At 34.2% G+C, this 21,040-nt stretch overlaps 1 protein-coding gene across 2 annotated transcripts in view; it reads right to left on the reverse strand.

Annotated features, from left to right (window-relative positions):
* RASA1 (RAS p21 protein activator 1) overlaps nucleotides 1-21,040 on the reverse strand; it is a 112,939-nt gene that overhangs the window by 3,880 nt on the left and 88,019 nt on the right. Inside the window, exons 12-23 of one of the 2 annotated variants that reach the window (XM_032847000.1) lie at nucleotides 17,595-17,682; nucleotides 15,297-15,374; nucleotides 13,203-13,360; nucleotides 12,644-12,720; nucleotides 11,175-11,347; nucleotides 10,695-10,797; nucleotides 9,392-9,534; nucleotides 7,886-8,001; nucleotides 6,580-6,666; nucleotides 4,382-4,449; nucleotides 2,735-2,823; nucleotides 836-913 (exon numbers count right to left, since the gene is read on the reverse strand). In XM_032847000.1, coding sequence (XP_032702891.1) covers nucleotides 836-913; nucleotides 2,735-2,823; nucleotides 4,382-4,449; nucleotides 6,580-6,666; nucleotides 7,886-8,001; nucleotides 9,392-9,534; nucleotides 10,695-10,797; nucleotides 11,175-11,347; nucleotides 12,644-12,720; nucleotides 13,203-13,360; nucleotides 15,297-15,374; nucleotides 17,595-17,682 — 1,258 coding nt within the window. Of the gene's footprint in view, nucleotides 1-835; nucleotides 914-2,734; nucleotides 2,824-4,381; nucleotides 4,450-6,579; nucleotides 6,667-7,885; nucleotides 8,002-9,391; nucleotides 9,535-10,694; nucleotides 10,855-11,174; nucleotides 11,348-12,643; nucleotides 12,721-13,202; nucleotides 13,361-15,296; nucleotides 15,375-17,594; nucleotides 17,683-21,040 lie in introns of both variants that reach the window. The other variant, XM_032846991.1, reaches the window with a different exon arrangement.

Consider the following 21,040-nt stretch of genomic DNA (forward strand, 5'->3'; position numbering starts at 1 on the left):
GTGGGCTGTTTTTAAAACTGGATCTGAATACATCACGGCAGAACATGGGCACTTCAGTCTCCAACCCTAGCATTCCCTAATGCCATACATACTAAACTGATAACTTTTTTTTATATATATATGAACTGAATTACTAAGGTATTTTACTTTTTAATTGATCCATTATCTGTAAATCTCTAACAAGAAAACTCAACTTTACTAAGAAATAACATGATCTTGGGAATTTTTTTTAGTTTTTTTAGTTTTTTTTTTTTTTTTTTAGTTACCATTTCTATTAATCTTGTAATCACAATTTATAAAGGTCCAAATAAGACATCAGTAGTCCCACTGAATTAAGTAGCATTCTAAATCCATGTATTTTATTCCTAGTAAAGCCCTCAAGAACACCCTCCAGTCCATTATTTAACCTGGTCAGATCTGGGTTATCTTGTTTCAAGTTCCATACACTAGCAGCTCAGTAGAAGTAGCAACAGGATATCACAATAAGGAGATGGAACAGCTAAAAGGATAGTGAAAAACAAGACAAACTAAAAAATTGCACAAGAAGTACAAAACCGTTAACAGTGAGTTCTTGGTAGTAAACCATTTAGTTTAAGAATAAATGTTTATAAAGATTAACAAAAAAAAAAAAAGCCTCTTTTTGTGTTAAGCAGAGCCCAATGCAGGGTCTGAACTCTAGCCTGAGATCAAGAGTAGGAGGCTTAAGCAACTGTCAGCCAGGTGCCCATTTTTGTTTAAGTTCTGGATAAAAATCTAAGCTGTTGATTAAATGCGGTAACAATTCTCAGCTATATTAAATTTAGGTCTCAAAGTATTTGAAAAATTATATACATACCCCAAGTTCATCCAAAAACATGATCATGCGATGTTTGTTACTTTTGATAAATGGATTGACACCTTCCATATAGGGCTCCTAAAAATAATAAAAACAAACACTCATCTATAACTACCACATATGTAGCAAGGATTCCTATAAATCTAATTATGTCCATCAATAGCAATAAATGCTCACAAGAATTAGTCATATAAATTTTCCTTCTAATGAAAGCTAACAGCTATACTGAAGAACTGGAATATTCTCATGAAAGAGTAAGAAATTCTGGATGGAGGGAAAAAAAAGAGCACCAACCCCAAGTGGTTGAAAATCCATATATAACTTGACCCCCCCCACAAAATGTGACTGGTAACATACACAGTTGACTGATATATATTTTGTATGTTACATATATTCATGTATTATTACAATAGAGTACATATATATACATATATTTATATACATATAATATATATACACATGTATTACATATATTCATGTATTATTACAATAGAGTAAGCTAGAGAAAAGGAAATATTAAAACCGTAAGAGAAAATATATTTACAGTACTGTAAAAACCATGAATATGCGGACCCGTGCAGTTTGAACCTGTGCATCAAGGGTCAGCTGTTATTCATTCAAAAATAATTACTGAGAAACTTATTTGCCACCTACCAAGATAAAAATGGGCCCAGGCCAGAGGTTAGAATCTAGCAGAGAATGTAAGTAATTAAAATACAGTGTGCTAAAGACTGCAACAGGAATACTTATTACAACCTGCCTCAGTATTCAGATAAATTCAAAAGCTAAGCCTTACTGTAAACTGCTCTTCATACTAAAATATTAAGCCTATTTAAAATGTGGTATGTTGTGGGGCGCCTGGGTGGCTCAGTGGGTTAAAGCCTCTGCCTTCAGCTCAGGTCATGATCCCAAGGTGCTGGGATCGAGCCCTGCATTGGGCTCTCTGCTCAGCGGGGCGCCTGCTTCCTTCCTCTCTCTGCCTATTTGTGATCTCTGTCAAATAAAAAATTTAAAAAATGAAAATAAAAATTAAAATGTGGCATGTTGTAAAACAGAAAATGTTTCGTATTAACACAAGCTCTTTTAAAGTCAATAAATAAAAGATGATAAAGACCTCATCAGTCGATTCCAAAGAAACAGACACGAAAAATCAAAGTAACATGCCTAGCATTTTGGCAAAAATTAAACAGAGTAATATTCATTGAGTTTTGGCAAGGCTCTGGGAAGCAAAAAGTCTGACTTAGGAGTTTCCCTCCAAAACTAGTTTAAGGAAATAAGTGGACATTTTTGCAAGGATATATGGATACTTGTTATAGCAGTATTTGTAACAGTGGTAAGTTGGCAGCCATCTAAATGTTGAGGAGAAGAGTACTTAACAGCTACATGATGACATAACACTTGTTAAGAACAGTAAGACAGTTACTTTTCCAGGCAAGAAGTTTGTTCAACATTGACAAAATCAGGCAACACAGTATGATCACTACTAGAATATTAACAATCCTTATCATTAGGTAGAGGGATCACTACCTAATGTGGGTATTTTAAGTGTTTAAATATGGGTGTTTAAGAACTTGTCCAAGTTATTTATAGTAAATATTTATGATGAAATAAATAATAAAATGGACTCGAGTACATTTAAAAATATATTAATTTTTATATTTAAGAGTAGGAGAGTTTAAGTATATTAGAAAAAGAAAGTATAGTTTTCTATACTGGCTAAAACAGTGGTTTTAAAAATTTCATTATTAAAATGTAAAATCTAAAAATATTTTTAAAAACATACATACCAACAAAAATATAACTATGAAACAGCCATTACTGATAACTTTGTATTCTATGGTTTTATCATCTCAAGGTTTCCTTTGTAAATGACATTTTAAAGTATCAAACTGTTTTTACCTTAGCTCCAAATTCCACGAGATTTGCTAAATTCTGCACAGATTTAGCCACTAATATCAGTGTTCTAGCCGCAATAGGAGATGGGGAATCTGTAAGAGAGAATTGGGCACAGGTAATGATACCGACTCCAAAGGCATTTCCAGGTAAAGCCGTATAAAGTTAGCACTTTAATATTTCTTTACTGCAAAAATACTGACATTCTTGGAAATGGTATGACCTGTGTAATTCAAGAAAACTTGAGTTAAAGGGGGGAAAGTTAAATACACTTATCAACACCTCTAGTTTGTGAAAAAGGTGCTGCTGCAAGACTCAGCAATTCTCAACTGGTTGATATTTCACAATGCCTTAAAGATTTATCGCTAAAATGACTGTCATTCCACACACCTGCTTTGTGACAGTTCACAAAGCTAATTTCATCCCCTCAGGTTAGCAATTTGCAATCTGAGCAATTTCCTACTCCCAACCTCCAATGACTAGAAAAATCACTTTAAAGCTCAATAACAAAGATAAAGTCTGAGACTTCTGCCCTTATATTGAGGGAAAAACAATTTAATAAACTTAGAATATTATAGAATAAACTATAATAAAAGACTGGTCAGGAAACATTTCCCTATAGAATATGCATAGTAGGGTGTAAATGAAAACCATATGCAGCTATTACATATAAGCCTTGAAAGAGAATTATTTAACAGTAAAAATGTATAAGTAATTCTATCTGACTGCCTCATTTTAGACTGTACTCTGTGTATCTTAAGCTGCTGAACTGTGAGTGAGTACTGCCTAGTGGTTCAGAAGCCAACATTGAGATAAACCAATCTCTCCAGAATTCTAAACCCTTAATTCTTAATAGAACCAAAGATTTAACCATTTTGGTAGCTTTAGAAGATAGTGACAGAGATGTGGTAACTATAAATACAATAAAGTAAAACTTAAGATTTAATCCAAAGTATTTTTAAATACAACTTTAAGCTTCTAATTATTAAAAGAAAAATGGTTCCAGTTCCTTCGGTTAATAATGGCTCATTATTGCATTTGTAGTCACAAATATCACTGTTCTCCTTTCTTTAAAAGATGCCTATGACATCTGAAAGTCCTTGCATAATGGACATATGGGCAATAAGTAAAACTAAATCTGGTTTGTGGGGAGTTTAAACTGGCCAATTAACATTATCCAACTGGTGACAAACCTCTCCATCACTAAAGGGCCACAGTCAAGTATTTATAGAGCTCTACTGCAACTGTAGTTACCATTTTAATTTGGTCTTAAAATACAACCTGCAGTGGTAGTGATAGGGTCTAGCATGGGCTAAAAGTACACAGAAACTCTTGCCAGGTGAAAAAACCAGGTTGTACATTGGAAGAAGTCATCACAGTGAGAGTCTGAGACACAGGTAGGGATTGGGGAAGAGTGATACTTGTCTATAATCATGACGTCAGGCTTCAGATACTAGATGTAAAGAAAAGAAGCAAAATAGAGAAGGTAAAAAAGTAGGGAAAAGGAAAGAAGAAAAGGGTGCTCTGTTTTATAACAAGTCTTAGAACTGGGTAATAAAAAAATCAGATGTAAAAGAAAAAATGAATAACCTTACCAAATATCAAATTTTACTCTGATTTTTTAATTCCAAAATTTTATCAAAAGCTGATTACCTGAGATGATATTAAACATCCGTGGATTCAGGATGGCAGGACAGATAAGTCGAAGAAAAACAAAACCACTGAATGGGAGGGAAATTTTTTTTTTTAGAAAACTACTATATATGTTACATAAAAATAATAAACAAAAATATTAATACTTGTAGAACCATGAACTTTGAACTGATGTAAAGAAGCCCAAATTTTGCAATTTTCAGTTTATGTTGGGAAGATTTAAGTTGTATCTGTAGCATTTATGGTCTTGGCAACTCTTTATTTATTCCAATATACTTACTTTGAGGAAGCAGTAGCATTAGAACACTAAGAATTTCTGAAATACTTTAGAAGTATTAAACAGTCTTTTTATAGAGACACAGGACTGTATGGCCCTAAAATTTGCATTCTCTCACTTCTTTCTTTCCTTATTTAAATTGAATAGCGCAATAATGTCTGTTATAAATCTAGCTGATTAAACTGATTTTGCTGATGAATCCTAAAAATAAGAATCCATCTTGCTAGAGAAAAGTGGCTTCTTGATAAATGAAAATGTACACAATTGAATGCTATAAAGCTTTTACGGCAATAAAGAAAAAGACCTCAGCATTTACTTTCTAACCTAATGACAGTTTACTACTTTTTGGACTCTTGGAAAATGATTGTAACTTCACAGATAGCATTTATTGCAATTATAATACACAATTATCAGCTCTTTAAATATCTCTTTTAAATGAATTTGTGAAGAATCTTGCATAAGTTTTACTTGAAAACATTTTGCTACGTGTTTGAATCTGAACTATAACCTACCGGCATTTAATCGTGAAAGAATTTCAGTGTACAAATCTTCTTTCTGTGAATTTGTAGAAGTGATTTTAAATTTAAAAAGGATACTAGGTACCTACACATATGTTTAAAAGCTCACTAGTAGGGACAGGAATCATCACTTTGGGCATAAATGCCCCCTAAAAACCATGTAGTGTCAGACAATTCGCACAGCAGAAATTCCTGCTGTATTTGCTTAACAGTTAAACTCATTTGAAACAGAGTGTATGAGGCTTTAATTGACAGCACACACAAAACTATGCAGAAACTTATGCTGCTAATTCTAATTCCTCTCAATCACAACTAAGGCGATGAAATACAGAATCTAAAATTCTTTAATACTTATGTCTCATCATTACTAACCAGGAGAAATTTTATCTACAAAAAGAATAGAAGCCTCTTTACCAAACTTAGGCTGTGGGCACAACTGACACACATTTTTCACAACTGACTGTATGATATTAGTGTCTTCAATGGTTGTTTTAATGGGATATAACATGACTGGTAGTATGCATTCTACATAAAATATTATTAGCAGAATGCTATATTCTCGGATGTTTTTGCACTGAACTTCCAGTTGTCTTCAGTGGGTTGGGGTGTACTTAACGAAGCCTATATAGTAGTGTTAGCGATCTGACTGGATCTTAGAAGGTTGGCCTTTAGTTCTGCCTTAGCACAAACTTTCTATATAACCTTAAGCAAACAATTTCAACCTCTACAGCTCTGCTTCCTCACTGGAAAACTAAGTTAGAGTAGTGATAACAGAGTCCCCCTGCATACAGGTTACAACATTCTGTGACTTGGCAAAGCAATTCCTCCTAACTACTGCACAACGAGCATACCGAAACACAGCTTCAGAACTGGAGGCTCTGGCTGGAGATTAGCCCAGAGTCCCAGACTGCTACTAACCCATCAGTCCATTATTCCTTTCTTCTTAGCACCACATCAATCCTGCTTTCAATCCTCCCCCTCTCCCCACCTTCCCTCTTCTTTCTCTATCTATATGTATATGCAAGTATGCATGTAGATAATGTACTGTGTATATGATGTGAGTACTATATAAAGTTACTTATAGATGTTGCTGGTTATATAACTTTTTTAACCCCATTCTTTCAATAAGATAAAAATTTCCATAGTTAACTGATTATACGTGAGTGCTCAGGTTTTTAGAAAATGCACAAGGCAGCTAAAATACCTCTCAGTAACTTCCAAAAAAAATACAGTAAAGTTCAGTAGCCATCTGAACTCAGAAAATATTCAACAGGGTTCGGACATAAAAGTAAAAGAAAAAAGTCTTGAATTATATACTGTTATTCTTCAAATTTTCAGTCACCCGCTTGACTATCAGTGCACACCATCTACAATGACTTAACAGATGGATTGATGAACCTTACCTAACAACTCTTGTTCTCATGGTGGTATTTGTAGGCCATTTGTGCTGGACAGATTTCTGTAAACACCCGTAAATATATCTCAGTGTCCTGCCAAAACAACACAGTCATCTCAATATATAAAGCAAGGGGAAAAATGCTTATCTCGTTGCATCCAAAAGCTTAATTTGCCAAATACACTTCTTAATGTGACTGGCCCTTACCCCCAAAAAAGTACTCTGCTACAAGTAGTGCAGGACATATGTGGTAAAGGCATAAGGAAAACAAATAGTATTCATCATCAATTCACTTAGTCAATTCTTTACATTTACTTTGGAAGAAATCTTACCATTTTTACAATGCTTCTGGATTAATGAAAAAGAAAAAAGTACTGGAATGACGATACAAAGGAAATACTAAGTTCAGATTCCCGGATATGGATTTTAACTTATGATAACTTCTACCTGAGTGAGTTCACTTACACTAAAAGCTGTTAAGCAGGTACTGGCTGTTGTACTTTAAGGTGCAGCCACTGTGGAAAACAGTATGGAGTTTCCTCAAAAAGTTAAAAATCGAACTGTCCTATGATCCAATAATTACACTATTTACCCCTCAAAATACAAAAACACAAATTCAAAGGGATATACACACCCCTATGTTTATAGCAGCATATTTACAATAACCAAATGATGGAAGCAGCCCAACCGTCCAACAGTAGATGAACGGATACAGAAAATGTGGTAAATATATACACACAATGGAATATTTTTCAGCCTTTTAACTACAGAGAACAAACCGATGGTTACCAAAGGGGAAGTGAGCAGAAGGACTGGGGAAATAGGCGATGGGGATTAAGGAGGGCACTTGTTGTAATGAGCACTGGGTGGTGTATGGAATTGCTGAATCACTACATTGTACACCTGAAACTAATATAACAATCTATGTTAACTATACTGAAATTAAAACAAAAACACATAAAAAAAGACCAAGATATTTAAGATCTCAAAAGTCTCTATTCATTACCCAAGTTACCGTATAAACCAGACATGTTAGCCTGTGTAAAAACATACTTTTGTTTTTATAATAATGTAAATATTACACTACTGCAGTTTCCTCAAGTCACTCTTTTGCCTTAAACAAAATTCACCTTGGAAGACTGAAAAACTCTTTTACAGAGTATAAAAACATTAATTAGGACAGTGGAAAAGCTTACACATTTTAGAAATACAAATTTTTCAAAATGCAGATACATGTTTCTTGTCTCCCATCCAAGTACTAACCAGGCCCGACCCTGCTCAGTTTCTTGTCAAATTAAAATTTCATCACTTACGGTGGAAGTATTTCTGAAGCCATGAATATTTTCTCCACAAGCTCGGAAAGTATGTTCAATAGGTGTGCTAAATTAGTGTTCACATCTTCATTTTTTTCTAACTTTGATGGACTTAACTAAGAGAAGGAATAAATTAATATAAATGCATCTTGACGATGATAAATGCAAATGAATCAAGGTAATCAAACCGTTGTTTTCAAGGTTCTGTTTTTCCATTTTTCAATCTGTTTTAATCTTGGGGGTAGATATAAATGGGAATTTTTAAGTAGTCTGCTCTATAGAACTCATTTACCATTAATTTCCAATTATTCAACTGTGCAATAAGCAGTGATTATTCAGCACATTTTATTTGCTCTGGGATTAATATGGGTGTTAAAGTTCTCTTTTATTCATTTACTATGCTTTACCATAGATTTTTACAGCCACAAAAATGGATTAGACGTTATTTTTAAAATAGTACACTCTAAACGAGAAGACTAAAACCCAGCTTTAGTGATCACATATACACAAATATACTAGGAGTATTTAAATGAAAATAATGATCACCATTATAAAATCAATCTCTAGTTGTATTTATTTGAAAAAAAAAATGCTGATTAAAATAGAAAGGCTTTTCTGAATGCCACAGACAGAATAATGAACCTTTCTCAAAATTTTTCCAGTAACCCTTGGAATTTTAAGAAATCTGATCTAGAATCAGTGGAGTAGATACATCTGTCTGAGTCCTAATACCCTAACCTGATCTAGTGATTACAGACTCACTGCACACTTGCTCAATTTCTGATATTACCTGTATTACCCCAGTTTTCAACACTAAATCCTCAATTTCTTTCCGTTAGGTTAATTAGTAAAAACGGACATCTGTAGTGCAAAATTAACATTTGACAGCTCCCAGTGTACATTATCAAAAGCAATTCTTTGTTTTATTTTGTATCAGATTGAAAAAATGTATTTAATATCTTCCTTCTGTAGTTGTTCTACCTTCAAAATGAGAGAAGAGCCATGTGAGATTCCACTCTTTCTCTTAATGGTTTACTATGAATTTACTCTGAAACCTTAATAATCTAAAGGGTGTTTCTATTTGCTTTTGAATGCATTATGTTGTACTTCTTTACCAAAACCTTCAAGGATACCCCCTGGCTGTTATTGGGAAGTGCTTCATAGACCTTCCCTGGATTATACAACTTAAGTCTCTAGCAAAAACTTCAATTTATGTTACATATGCTTTCTGAAAGCAGCATACACTGTATCATTAGTACAGCAAGGTAAATGAGAAAGTAATTTCTGGTGCAATCTGAGTTTTTTTAATTTCAAAGTACATTTTTTTTAAGTCTATTTTTTTTTAAAGTCTACTCCAACATTTTTCTAAACGTATTCACAGAACATGTAAATGCCCTGATGAGTAATTTTAGAAAGCTAATGTATTTTCCTTATAATGTCATTAGCTATAAAAGCATCACCTATTAAAATTTCTTTGCTGAAATACTTAAAACATGAAGTTCGTACCTCGCAAGACTGCTTGCTTTCCATTATCTTTAAAATAGAGTCTTTCAAAGCATGATGAACAAACTGTGTAGCAGTGGCTTTCATATACTGCTCCATCAAGGTGCTTGCAAGTGTTGTGGCTCGAAATAGAGTAGTGGCTTCATCTACATAAATATTTATATTAAAAGATTATTCACATAAAAGATTGCACTAATGTGAAACCAGATTAGAAATAAAGTGAATTCATTTTCCCCTCAACCATTATAGCCATTTAAGTATGCTTATTTGCATGCAGCACTGAAGTAATGATTATAATGACATCCTATATTTCTATAAACTTAACCCTTCGAAGGACTTTATTCATTAAATCAGCAGGAGGTGCTGACACTGGCATATTCATAAGAAAAAACAAATGGTTATATGACTTGTTAAGACCACAGAGCCAAGGAGTGACTAAAATAAGATCAGAATTCAGCTTTGCTATCCAATAAGCCCACACTTTGGAAATTCTGAGTTATCTCCAAATAAGAATATAATGTAGTGGTATAAATAATTATAATGATCATGGAGATCACTCTATAATGTATAAAAATACCAAATCACTATGATATATACCTGAAACTAATAGGATACTATATGCCAATTATACTTCCAATTTTTTTAAATGCAGAAAATGAAAAGAAAAAACCCACAAAATCCCAGTATAAATTATTACCTTAAAAAGTGGCTATTAATGACCTAAAAAACACAAATATTGCCAAAAAAAGACAATCCCAATGTAACATCTTAACCATCACTTTATCTTTCCTGACAAATCAATGTCTTTTACATTTTCTATGATTAGGAGGAAATAGTTTTAGCTTTTATAGTTAACTGGCGAACCTAAAAGCAAGCACTGTTACTAAGCCAAAGTGCTAGCCAGAAAGGGGTTAACTCTGACAAACTTGTAAGCTGTTACAAAGCACTGTGTGTCCAACTCCATTGCCTGGGGACTACCAATCTATAGAAGCTAGAAATAAAATGCGGCTGTCACCTAACTTTTGTGCAGTGAATTAGCAAGTAAAATATAAGTGAGAGAATATGGTCGGTACACCAAACTATTCTTAATGATCAAGCACCATGAGCCACTAATAAGGATAAAGAGGTTGTTTTCTTATGGCTTCTAATGGAATAATTTACCATGACGGAAACTGCCAAGTGTTAGTCAGCACAAGGATCAGAACTGACATTCCAACTTTAATTTTTAATGAAGGAAAAATAGGGTAACTTATTTTGCGAAATGATTTTTTTTTTTAAGTATCACACCAAGACATCCATACTTTACCTTCCATGCTTATTTCTCTGTCATTTAGTGTACATAACAACAATGATTCAAGCTTTTCATGAAGAAAAATCCTTAGTAGGATGCTAGCCAGTAGTGTTCGGTCCTGTCCACACACATGTGATAAAGCATAGACTACATGAAGCTCCTTTAGCAGTATAAGCTAAAAATGATATCAAGAAAGATTATTGAAAGTACACAGCATTAAACATGCTCAATGAGATTAATAAGAATTCTCTTATTTTCTTCTATTTAGAAATATGTTCTATTGAATACATTTATTAAAAACAGGACGAGTTTATAGCCTACATATTTACAGACTCTTAAGACCAACCTCATACTACCACAAGGCTTTTCAACCTTTACGCCCATCACTGGTGCACTAAGCTACGACACTGCTATGTTTAACTTAATGGATCTTTTTGTTTAAATGTTTAAAGTTAATTCCATCTAAAATAATTAGATTGATAAATAACTTAATACCTCTTTAAATTCACTGTACTCTTCTTCTGGCATGATTTTTTCCATAGAATATCGTGCTCGGACACGCAGGGATCCTGGTTCAATACCTTTTAATGGTATATGGGAGCTGAGCAAAAACCATTCATCTGTGGCATGCCCTTTCTGTAACCGGCTCAACTGGCAGCGCATAAATACTTTGATAGAAAAACATCAAATGATTACTGTCTGAAAAGAGGACACTGTAATTCATCATACCAGTAAATTTTCCTGACATTTTGTCTTCTCTGTAGTGTTAAATGCTTTTAAGGCGTTTTCAGTAGTAACACATACTCAATACTTACTTCATTCATTTACTCAATGCCTATTTTGTACCAGACTATGGTAGGCAGGGACACGGGATACAGACATGATTAAGACATGGTCTCTGACTTGCATGGAGGTCACAGTAAGACAAGAAATCAATCACGGTACAGTGTGGTAAGTGCGGTAAGTGCCATTACCAGTGGTTACTACTACTCAAGTATAGAGAAATAATATGTAGTTCAGCTGGTGGAAAAATCCATTCCAAACAAGTAACCCTTAAGCTGACATTTAACAGGATAGGGAGGTGTAGCTAGGTAGAAAGGCATAGAAAAAGAAAAAGAGCACCATCCCAATAGAAGGTATGGTGGGCAGTTTTAAAATCCATGGACTGCTTAAAAGCTCTAAGAAAGCTGGTATATCTAGAGAGGATATACCAAAGATACACTAGGAGAGCGGCAGGGTGGAGGAGGAGGGGATCAGGAAAGGGCCTTTCTTCTGTGTTTACTACAGGTTTGGATTTGATCTTAAAAGTAATGGGGAACCACTAAAAAAGTTAAGCATTTAAACAGTACAGAAACGACAGAATAAATATTTTGTAGAGGAAAATTCAGGCTCTGAATTCCTGTTAATGCTTATCACTTCTTTCCCTAAGCCTGACTTTTAAGAAGGTATTAACCTAATTAACTCTGATATGAACTGTTAAATCCCACTGCCACCTGTCCGCAACAGGCTGGGAGAAGGTATGCTACTGTGGAAAAAGAATGGAAAAGGTTCACCAGAAATGAATAAACAGTGGACTAATTTAAAAAAAACAGAATACTTTTTCCCACTTACATAAAACTATATGAGAACAGGAAAAACCTAGAAAGTACAAAGAAGGGATAGGTGAAACAACACAGAAAGATGGCCACTCTTACTGTTCTCTTGTTCCTGTCCACTGGGGAGGGAAGGGGAGATGAAAGATAATTTAATATCAAGGGGTTTAAGTTCACAGTATGTACAATTTAGCCATTTTGATCTTTTTTTCTTATTAGAGAAACCCTTCCTCAACAATCAAAACTTTTAGAAGAACAAAAAAAACTATGTCAAATTATACTACTGGCACCTTTAGACTAGATTTCATTATGAATTTTTAAAAGTATGTAAAACGTGTTTTACTCCAGAAAGAAATCTCTGTATCAACTTACAGATATCAGGATCTTTGCTCTTCTTTGTTTTATTACTAAGAGTTATCTCAAATCTATTGATGTCAGGAGGAAGATCACTAGAGGAGCAAAAAGAAAAAGTATTAACAAAATATCCTGGCATCAAATTCTAATTCTTTTATTTCTAGTATCAAATAAGTCCCTTATTTCTCCTATTAATATGCATGCTGGATTGAAACGTGTTATTATTTGGAATACAGGAATGCAGACAAGCAAATCATATACTTTTCCCACCGTCTTTAACCTCCTCAAGTAAATCCTGGGAACCACTGTGAACATTCTGTATGTGTGTCTTAGTAAATGCTTTTGAATGTGTCAGTGACACTTATTCCTATTAATGACTAAGTGAAAAACCAAGGACGTAGCATTTCACTAATAAGAGCAGGGGAAGCACCACTAAAATGCCTGGACCTGGCACCTTGTTCTGGTAGTTCGGAGACAGAAACCAAAACACAAAACAAACAAACAAACACACGAAAACAGAGAAAATGCAATAGGGTAAGAAAAAAAAGATTTAATGCAGTGATAAAATAAGACTTACTCGAAGACAAACTCTTCTGACCATACAGGGTTTTGCCCTTCCCTTGCATGAGTTTTTGCTACCTGGACACTATTCAGGTAGATGTTACAATATGGATTAGTAAAATGTTTTACAGGGAGTTTATGGGCTTCTTCAATGTGTAAAACAAGACTGCTGACCTAAAGAAAACACAGAAATTGTTACCCTGATTTCAAGAATTATACATTAGGTTTCAAAAGCAATTACTATTTAAGAAATAAAAACCCAAAACTGATTTACTTTTCTCCTTTCTTTGGACATTACGACCTATAATTATATTTTCCTTTTTATGTGATGTATAAAATACAACATTCAAGCATTTAAAATAATTCTTAAATCTCCAATTATATTCTCATAGCAATTTAATGAAACGTACCTTTCTACTAAAAAAACAGTTCAGAGAAAATGGAAATAGAGGATTTTTTATTTTAACACAAGTAAAAAACTGTCACCACCCAAATCTAAATCCTGTAGGTTATATATATAAAGCTCATCTGGAAGATTTATCTATAAACTTGCACAGCTAGAAAGTATTTTTACAACACTGATTCTGCCTTCTCCTTTTGCAGAAAAAGATACAAACCCAAAAAAGCTAAGTTATTTTTGTCAGTTTTGATGCCAAAACTTAGATCATTCACGGTCTGTATCAGGTTCTCTTTCCCTCTTGCTACATACTACTTGAATGGCATAGGACAATTCAGCCTCCCTGAGCCTCAACTCCTCAGATATAAAATTAGGATAAATTCTACACTGCAAGTTATTATAAAGACTCGAAATAATACATGAAAAGCACATAGAAGAGTACCTGCAAAAGGGCTTAAGAGATGTTAGCTATGACTTTATTATATCACTTTTTATTCTATTGTCTTACAGCTAAAAATAACTTCATAGCAAAAGTTTCACACAAGACACAATCTGCAAAAACTCAGTCTGATTTTTCATAGCTTACAAAATGTTAAAATATGATTTGAGAATACAACTATGTGTATAAATAAATGTCCTTGGGGAAAGGCTTAGATTTTTGGTTACAGGAAATAGAATTTATACTCATTTAAATATTAACCATTTACTGACTTGCAATAGAACAATATATTAAGTTCACAAAGCTTGTTGGAAACTTCCATTAATAAAGAATCACTCTGGTCAATAAATACTGTACTAAATGTTCCTCAATATTCCAAGAATACGAAAATTACTTAACTTTTTCCAGCTATCTACAGATAACAATACAGAAAAAAAACAAAAAAACACAAAGATATGCAGGGTATGGAGTTGACTTTACATACCTAGAAAGAAAGAAAAAGCCCAACTTAACTCTCTATAAAATGAACATGTATGACATGTTATGGTTCAAATAAGATGCTACCTAACAGATACATAATAGACTTGACTTCAGAGCAATTTGGATTAATACTTAAATTCAGATGATCTTTTCAATAATTATCTTTAGTTGTACTTTTTTGATATATGCCAAAATGATTCTTTCAAGAAAAAAAATGAATCAAAGTGCCTAACAAAATGATTTCTATTGTTGTTGGTTTGGTATTGTTATTTTAAGTAGAAGAGAAGAATCCTTGGTATGGATTCCAAAGATGGCATTATGGACTAACTACCTGGCAAGTATGTAAGGAACATTTCTTTTTCATAAATATTTCTCCTGCTATTGAACCAAGTGGAAGCACGGCTTTAAAATGCCTGAAAAGATAAACTTAACTCAGAAGTGTCATTCCTAAAGTTCCACATATGAGTGAAACCATATAATTGTCTTTCTCTGCTTGACTTATGTGACTTAGCATAATCCCCCCAGTTCCGTTCACGTCGATACAAATGTAGGTATTCATCCTTTCAGATGGCTGAGTAAGAAGTAGTCCGTTGAATATATGTACAAAAACTAATGATGTACTCTATGTTGGCCAACTGAGCATAATATAAATAAACAGATGGATGGATGGATGGATGGATTTTGGCGGGGGGTGCTCAGAAGGGTTTGAAATGTAGCTCAAACCAGTTCTGACAGAAATAAAGAGCAAAGTTATAAAGAGAAACGTGCCAACATCAAAGAAAATTAAGTTTCACCTGACGCAAGCGTTTATTAGATGTCCCTGGACTACTTTTCCGTAAATTGCAAAATGCCTGCAGACCTTTCATCCAGTCCTACAAAAAATAACAGCATGTCAAAGAAATATACAATGGTTTATTCAGTTTCCAATCATAAGGGTTTTTTCCCCCCAAATTCAGCAGTTCTTTCCTTCTCCAGACTGCCATTTCTATACTCAGAGTATGCTGCACTTTAAATTGGGGGTCCCATAAAATAAAACAATGACCAAAACAATTATAATCACCTTTGAAATTGTGTTTCTGTTGAATCCCTAAATTAATGTTAAGTATGCCATAAGTGACCATTAATTAGCCAAAAAAATAAAATCCACTGAAGTTATTAAGCAGTTGTTATGTTTTGTGAAAAGAGGGCTGATGGCAAAACCAACTGATCATGTGATGACTACCTTAATGACAAGCATCTAATCTTACCTTAGCCCACGACACAGGCAGAAATGTGTAAGGGGATCTGGGTTATTTATAAGCCTTTTTTTTTTTTTTTAAATGCCTGAAGATATTCTGCTTCCTTTTATTTTTTTAAAGATTTTATTTATTTGACAGAGAGAGATCACAAGTGGGCAGAGAGGCAGAGAGAGAGAGAGGAGGAAGCAGGCTCCCTGGGAAGCAGAGAGCCCGATGTGGGACTCGATCCCAGGACCCCGAGATCATGACCTGAGCTGAAGGCAGAGGCTTAACCCACTGAGCCACCCAGGTGCCCCTTTATAAGCCTTTAAAACACAACATTAGATTCAAAATAATTTTCAGGCTAATATTCAAATTAAATTGAAGCTGCATTTTTAAATGTTTACCTAGTGGTCTGGAGAAAGGAGAGAACAATCTTGGGTTTATCAAAAATAAATCTAAACATTTCACTTTGGCTTACTTATTTCCACAAAGTTCTGCACTACTGTTTGACTCAGTGAGATCCTTAACTTGTTGACTATTTCAGTCTGAACTCTGAATGTTCACAGGACATCTTTACAGAACACATTAAAACCTAATCAATTACTATACCTTTTAGAAATAGAAGAGAGTAACCACAGATCCAAAAGGCCACTAAAGTAACAAAAATTGGAAATATCAGTGCTATATTTGGACTTTAAGTGGTTACGGAAATAAAGAATATGTAAAGTTTATATATAAATACAACAAGAAAATATTCTATTTATACTGAAGTATCATCAAGGTGTATATATCTTTATTTAGAAAGGGAACATAGTGAAATTGGAGGATAGGAAACTGAAGTTTAAATTTCTTTCCTAACTCAATTTCTAGCGTAAAAAATTATATATACATCTATCTGTTATATAAATGTTTTGAACTCTACTTCTTGCATCTAAATATTAGGGATAAAACCCACAAAACAAAGGGTTTTTGTGTGTTACATGTTAATATAATATTTGAAGTATTTTGTAAAGATTTGAAACATGACATTCAATTGTGAACCATAAAACTTAATGTGGCTCATTCATCAATTCTAGAGTCTAAGATATTTTCATAATTTATGAATCAGGGATGCATGCCAGGATCCAGTTTTAAGAGCTTCTCTGCCTCATATCCAGAGTTGGCAAATTATCTTTTATTTACAACAAAGTTGTTTTCTTTGACCTCTTAACCACCTTCAGATTCTTCCCACAGAGTATAAGCAGAAGAAATATTGTACAAAATACCAATAAACAGCCCTGAAATCTTATGGTTCAAAGAAATCAAAGTATTTTTAAAAACAATTTTTGGAAAACATTCTCTCATCACAGCAACGCTTAAAATTTAATGAAAGCTTTAATAAGGGCATTGCACATGGATCAATGCATAGTGCTTAAAGCAGACATCATATGTAGACTTAGAGAAAAAGAAAAAAATTCCTAAAATAATTTTATTTTTGATGACTGAACTTCTATTTTTACATATGAAGTTCAACCAGTGAAGAATAACAATGCTTGTTAGCAAAACTAACTGGCTTACCTTTCAACTGTACTGAGATATCTATAACCTTTCTGCAGAGAGGATTTTAAATGAGGATTCTCAGTTGGACTCAACATCATAGAGCATTTAAAGGTCAATTTAAAATGGAGTTTTCATTCCTAATAGCCCTTCACTGAGATTTTTTCTGCATTTCTTTAAAAAAAAAAAAATTTTACAGAGTTCTCATTCCTTGAAATAAAAAAATAATTAGATTTCAGTCTTCCTTTTTATTACTTTATCACACATGCAGTAGTTTCTTAATTAAAAAGAAAACATGAGCTAAATAAAGGTGTGCTGAGAAAATAATTAACTTACCTCTGCTTGTTCTGGAGTTTCTCCTGCAAAGTAAAAAATGTAATGTTCTTCACTAAAGTGCTGAACCACTATCTGAAAACAGTTTGGCCTTTAAAATATAAACAGAAAAGTTATTAGGAAGCTTAAAAGAAAGCATTAAAACACACCAACTTAAAAAAAAACACAACATATAGTTATACAATGTATATCAACTGACATAATTCTTAATTTAGAGAACCAATACTCCACTGCCCAGATCATTACTGAAAAGAAAACATCAGCTGCATACATTCTTAAAAACTTCTTGTCAGCACCACTGAAATTTTATCAACCCTTCAAACTTTAAAAATATCTTATCCTAGAATTGCATATACTTAATCTAAACACTTTCTAAAGCATAAAGTTACTTAACTCATTACTTCATAGTAACATAGATTATACATTTATAAGTGCTGGAAAAAGACTAGATATGTTCCTTTTTTTTAGACATGTTCTGAGACCAAAAATGTTCTTAGTGGTTATCTCTCACAGGTGGATTGTGGGTGACTTTTAAAAGTGCATTTTTATGTATTTTCTTTTTTTTTTTTTTACAACTGACCATTTTTCATCTGTTAAAATGGAAACATCTGCTCACATATATTCCTGTTCTGATGATTAAACAACCGAACAGTGGCATACAGTACAAATTAGTTCTTGTCCTCCCGTAGTATGCACCATATTAGAATTCATCTGATGTGGAAGTACGTTAGATAGTAGTTTATCTTTTTTTGAAGACAGGTTTTATCTTTCCAACTAGACTAGAAAATGATTTTAAAATGTTAAATAAATGCTACCCCAATGTTCATAGCAGCAATGTCCACAATAGCCAAACTGTTCATCAACAGATGAATGGATGAAGAGGATGTGGCACCTATATACAATGGAATATTACTCAGCCATCAGAATGGATGAATACCCACCATTTGCATCGACATGAATGGAACTGGAGGGGATTATGCTAAGTGAAATAAGTCAAACAGAGACAGACAATTATCATATAGTTTATGTCGTATGTAGAACATAAGGAATAGCACAGAGGACCATAGGGGAAGGGAGGGAAAACTGAAGGGTAAGAAATCAGAGAGGGAGACAAACCATCAGAGACTCTGGATGCCCAGAAACAAACAGGGTTTCAGAAGGGAGGGGAGGTGGAGGGATGGGCAGCTGGGTGATGGGGTAGCCACGTGTTAAGGAGGGTACGTGTTGTTATGAGCACTGGGTGTTACATGCAACTAATGAGCCGTTAAACACTACTAATCAGAACTAATGGTGTTGGCTAACTGAACATAATAAAAAACAAGTAAGGGCTGGGCAGCTCAGCCGGTTGAGCATCTGCCTTCAGCTCAGGTCATGATCCTGGAGTTAGAATTAAGTCCCAGATCAGGCTCACCCTTCACCCTACTTGTGCTCTCTCTCAAACAAAATCTTCACAAAATAATATAAATAAATAAATAAATAAATAAGGGCCTTCATGTTTTTGAAACTCAAAACTCAAATAATGATATTCCTATTTCTGGCATTAACCAGATTATCTTTTACTTCAGTGTTAGGAGGCCACAACAAAATACCCAGAGTACAAGCTTAGTATTTATTTTAAAAAACTACCCTTTCATGCTTTGAGAATGCTATAAAAGAATACAAGTACAAATTGGAGACTTCAGCTTCTGAAGGTGGCTTAAATCTCACTGGCTTTCCCCGCTCCATAAAATATAAATAAAACAAAAAACAACTGTTCAAAATCACTGGAAAACAACCAGAGCAACTCAGACTTGGGAGGTCAAGATCAGAGTGAGTGAGCCTGAACTTCACAGCTTTTCCTTTCAAGGCACTTGCCAGTTCCTAAACTGCGCAGGGCAGGAAGCTGAGAAACCTTAGCAGAAGGAAACAGCATCTAAGAGGTCCAAAAACCAACCAGCACATTCAGCAGTTTCATACCCAGAGGAGAGACAAATGACTTTAGGGCCTTTAAAAGAGAAGGCTTTCATCTGAGACCCCTACCCATGCATTCAAAATAAGAGCAAACCAGATAAATAGAACAGCCTTCACCAATATGTCCATTTGATCCCTGAGGGACTTATCTGGCAGAAGAACAGTCCTTTCTGGAGGCAATAACTTTATCCATAGCTTCTACAGTTTTTCATACACAATGTCCACCATTCAGTCAAACTAAGTAGATACAACAGGAATCATATTCAAACGACTGAAAAGCCAATCAAGGAAAACAGAGGAAGAGGAAAGACCTACATATAATCCAGATACAGCTGTATCATTAGGAACAACTTTCAAATAACTGTAATTAAAAGGCTTAAGAAAACAGGTAAACTAGAGAATTTTGCCAGCTAACTACATCTAATGAAGAACCAAATGGAAACTCTAAATTGAAAAATGTAATTAATACAATTAATACCTCAAGAAATGCATTTACTGGATGGAATGGAAGACAAATCAGAATATCCAGCCTAGAGCACATAAAGGGAAAAAAAATGTGAAAAACATAGAAAACCATATAATAGGCACATGGGACCTAGTGAAAGAGATAACATGCTAGGGTGCCTGGGTGCTCAGTTGGTGAAGCACCCAACCCTGGATCCTGGCTCAGGTCATGATATCAAGCCCTGTGCCGTGCTCTGCACTCAGCCAGGAATCTGAGATTCTCTCTCTCTCGCTCTCCTTCTGCCGCTACCCGCGCTCTCTCTAAATGAATCTTTAAAAAAGATATAACATGTAACATGAATCACAGAAGATGAAAGAAAATGTGGCAGAACTACTGTTTAAAGAGATAGTAACCACGACTTCTCTGAAACTCACAAACAACATCGAGTATCAAACTGAAGCAGCTCTGCAAATATTAGGATAAAGTTTTTAAAGAAAATTTATAGTAAGCATATTTTTGTTTAACTGCTGAAAATCTAAAGAAAAATCTCAAAGCAACCAGAGAAAGATGAAATACACCTCAAAGAGAAAAAAAAGACGTATTATCTGTAAAAGAGAATAATCAAGAACAAAAGAAAAAGACTGGAAGGCAGAGAACGTTCTTTAAAATGCTGAAAGAAGGGTGCCTGGGTGGCCTCAGCCAGTTAAGCATCTGCCTTAAACTCAGGTCATGATCCACGGTCCTAGGATGGAGCCCCGAATCGGGCTCCCTGCTCAGCGGAAAGTCTGCTTCTTCCTCTGCCCCTCCCTCCACTCATTTTCTCAGTCTCTCGCTCATAAATCAATCAATCTTTAAACACTGGAAGAAATAACTGCCAACCTAAAATTTAATACCCAGTGAAAACACTGTTCCTAAATGAAGATAATAAATATTGCCGCAATGAAAGATTCAGCCCATGAAAAGATGTAAACATTCAAATACTCACTACGGTAACTATCACTGAAATGTCTTTCAACCTGTGCTTCTGAAATTATTATACATAAAGTAAAGCAAT

Source organism: Lontra canadensis, unplaced genomic scaffold (assembly GCF_010015895.1).
Source record: "Lontra canadensis isolate GAN:19392208 unplaced genomic scaffold, GSC_riverotter_1.0 scaffold4, whole genome shotgun sequence".
In the NCBI taxonomy this organism is placed as follows: Eukaryota; Metazoa; Chordata; class Mammalia; order Carnivora; family Mustelidae; genus Lontra; species Lontra canadensis.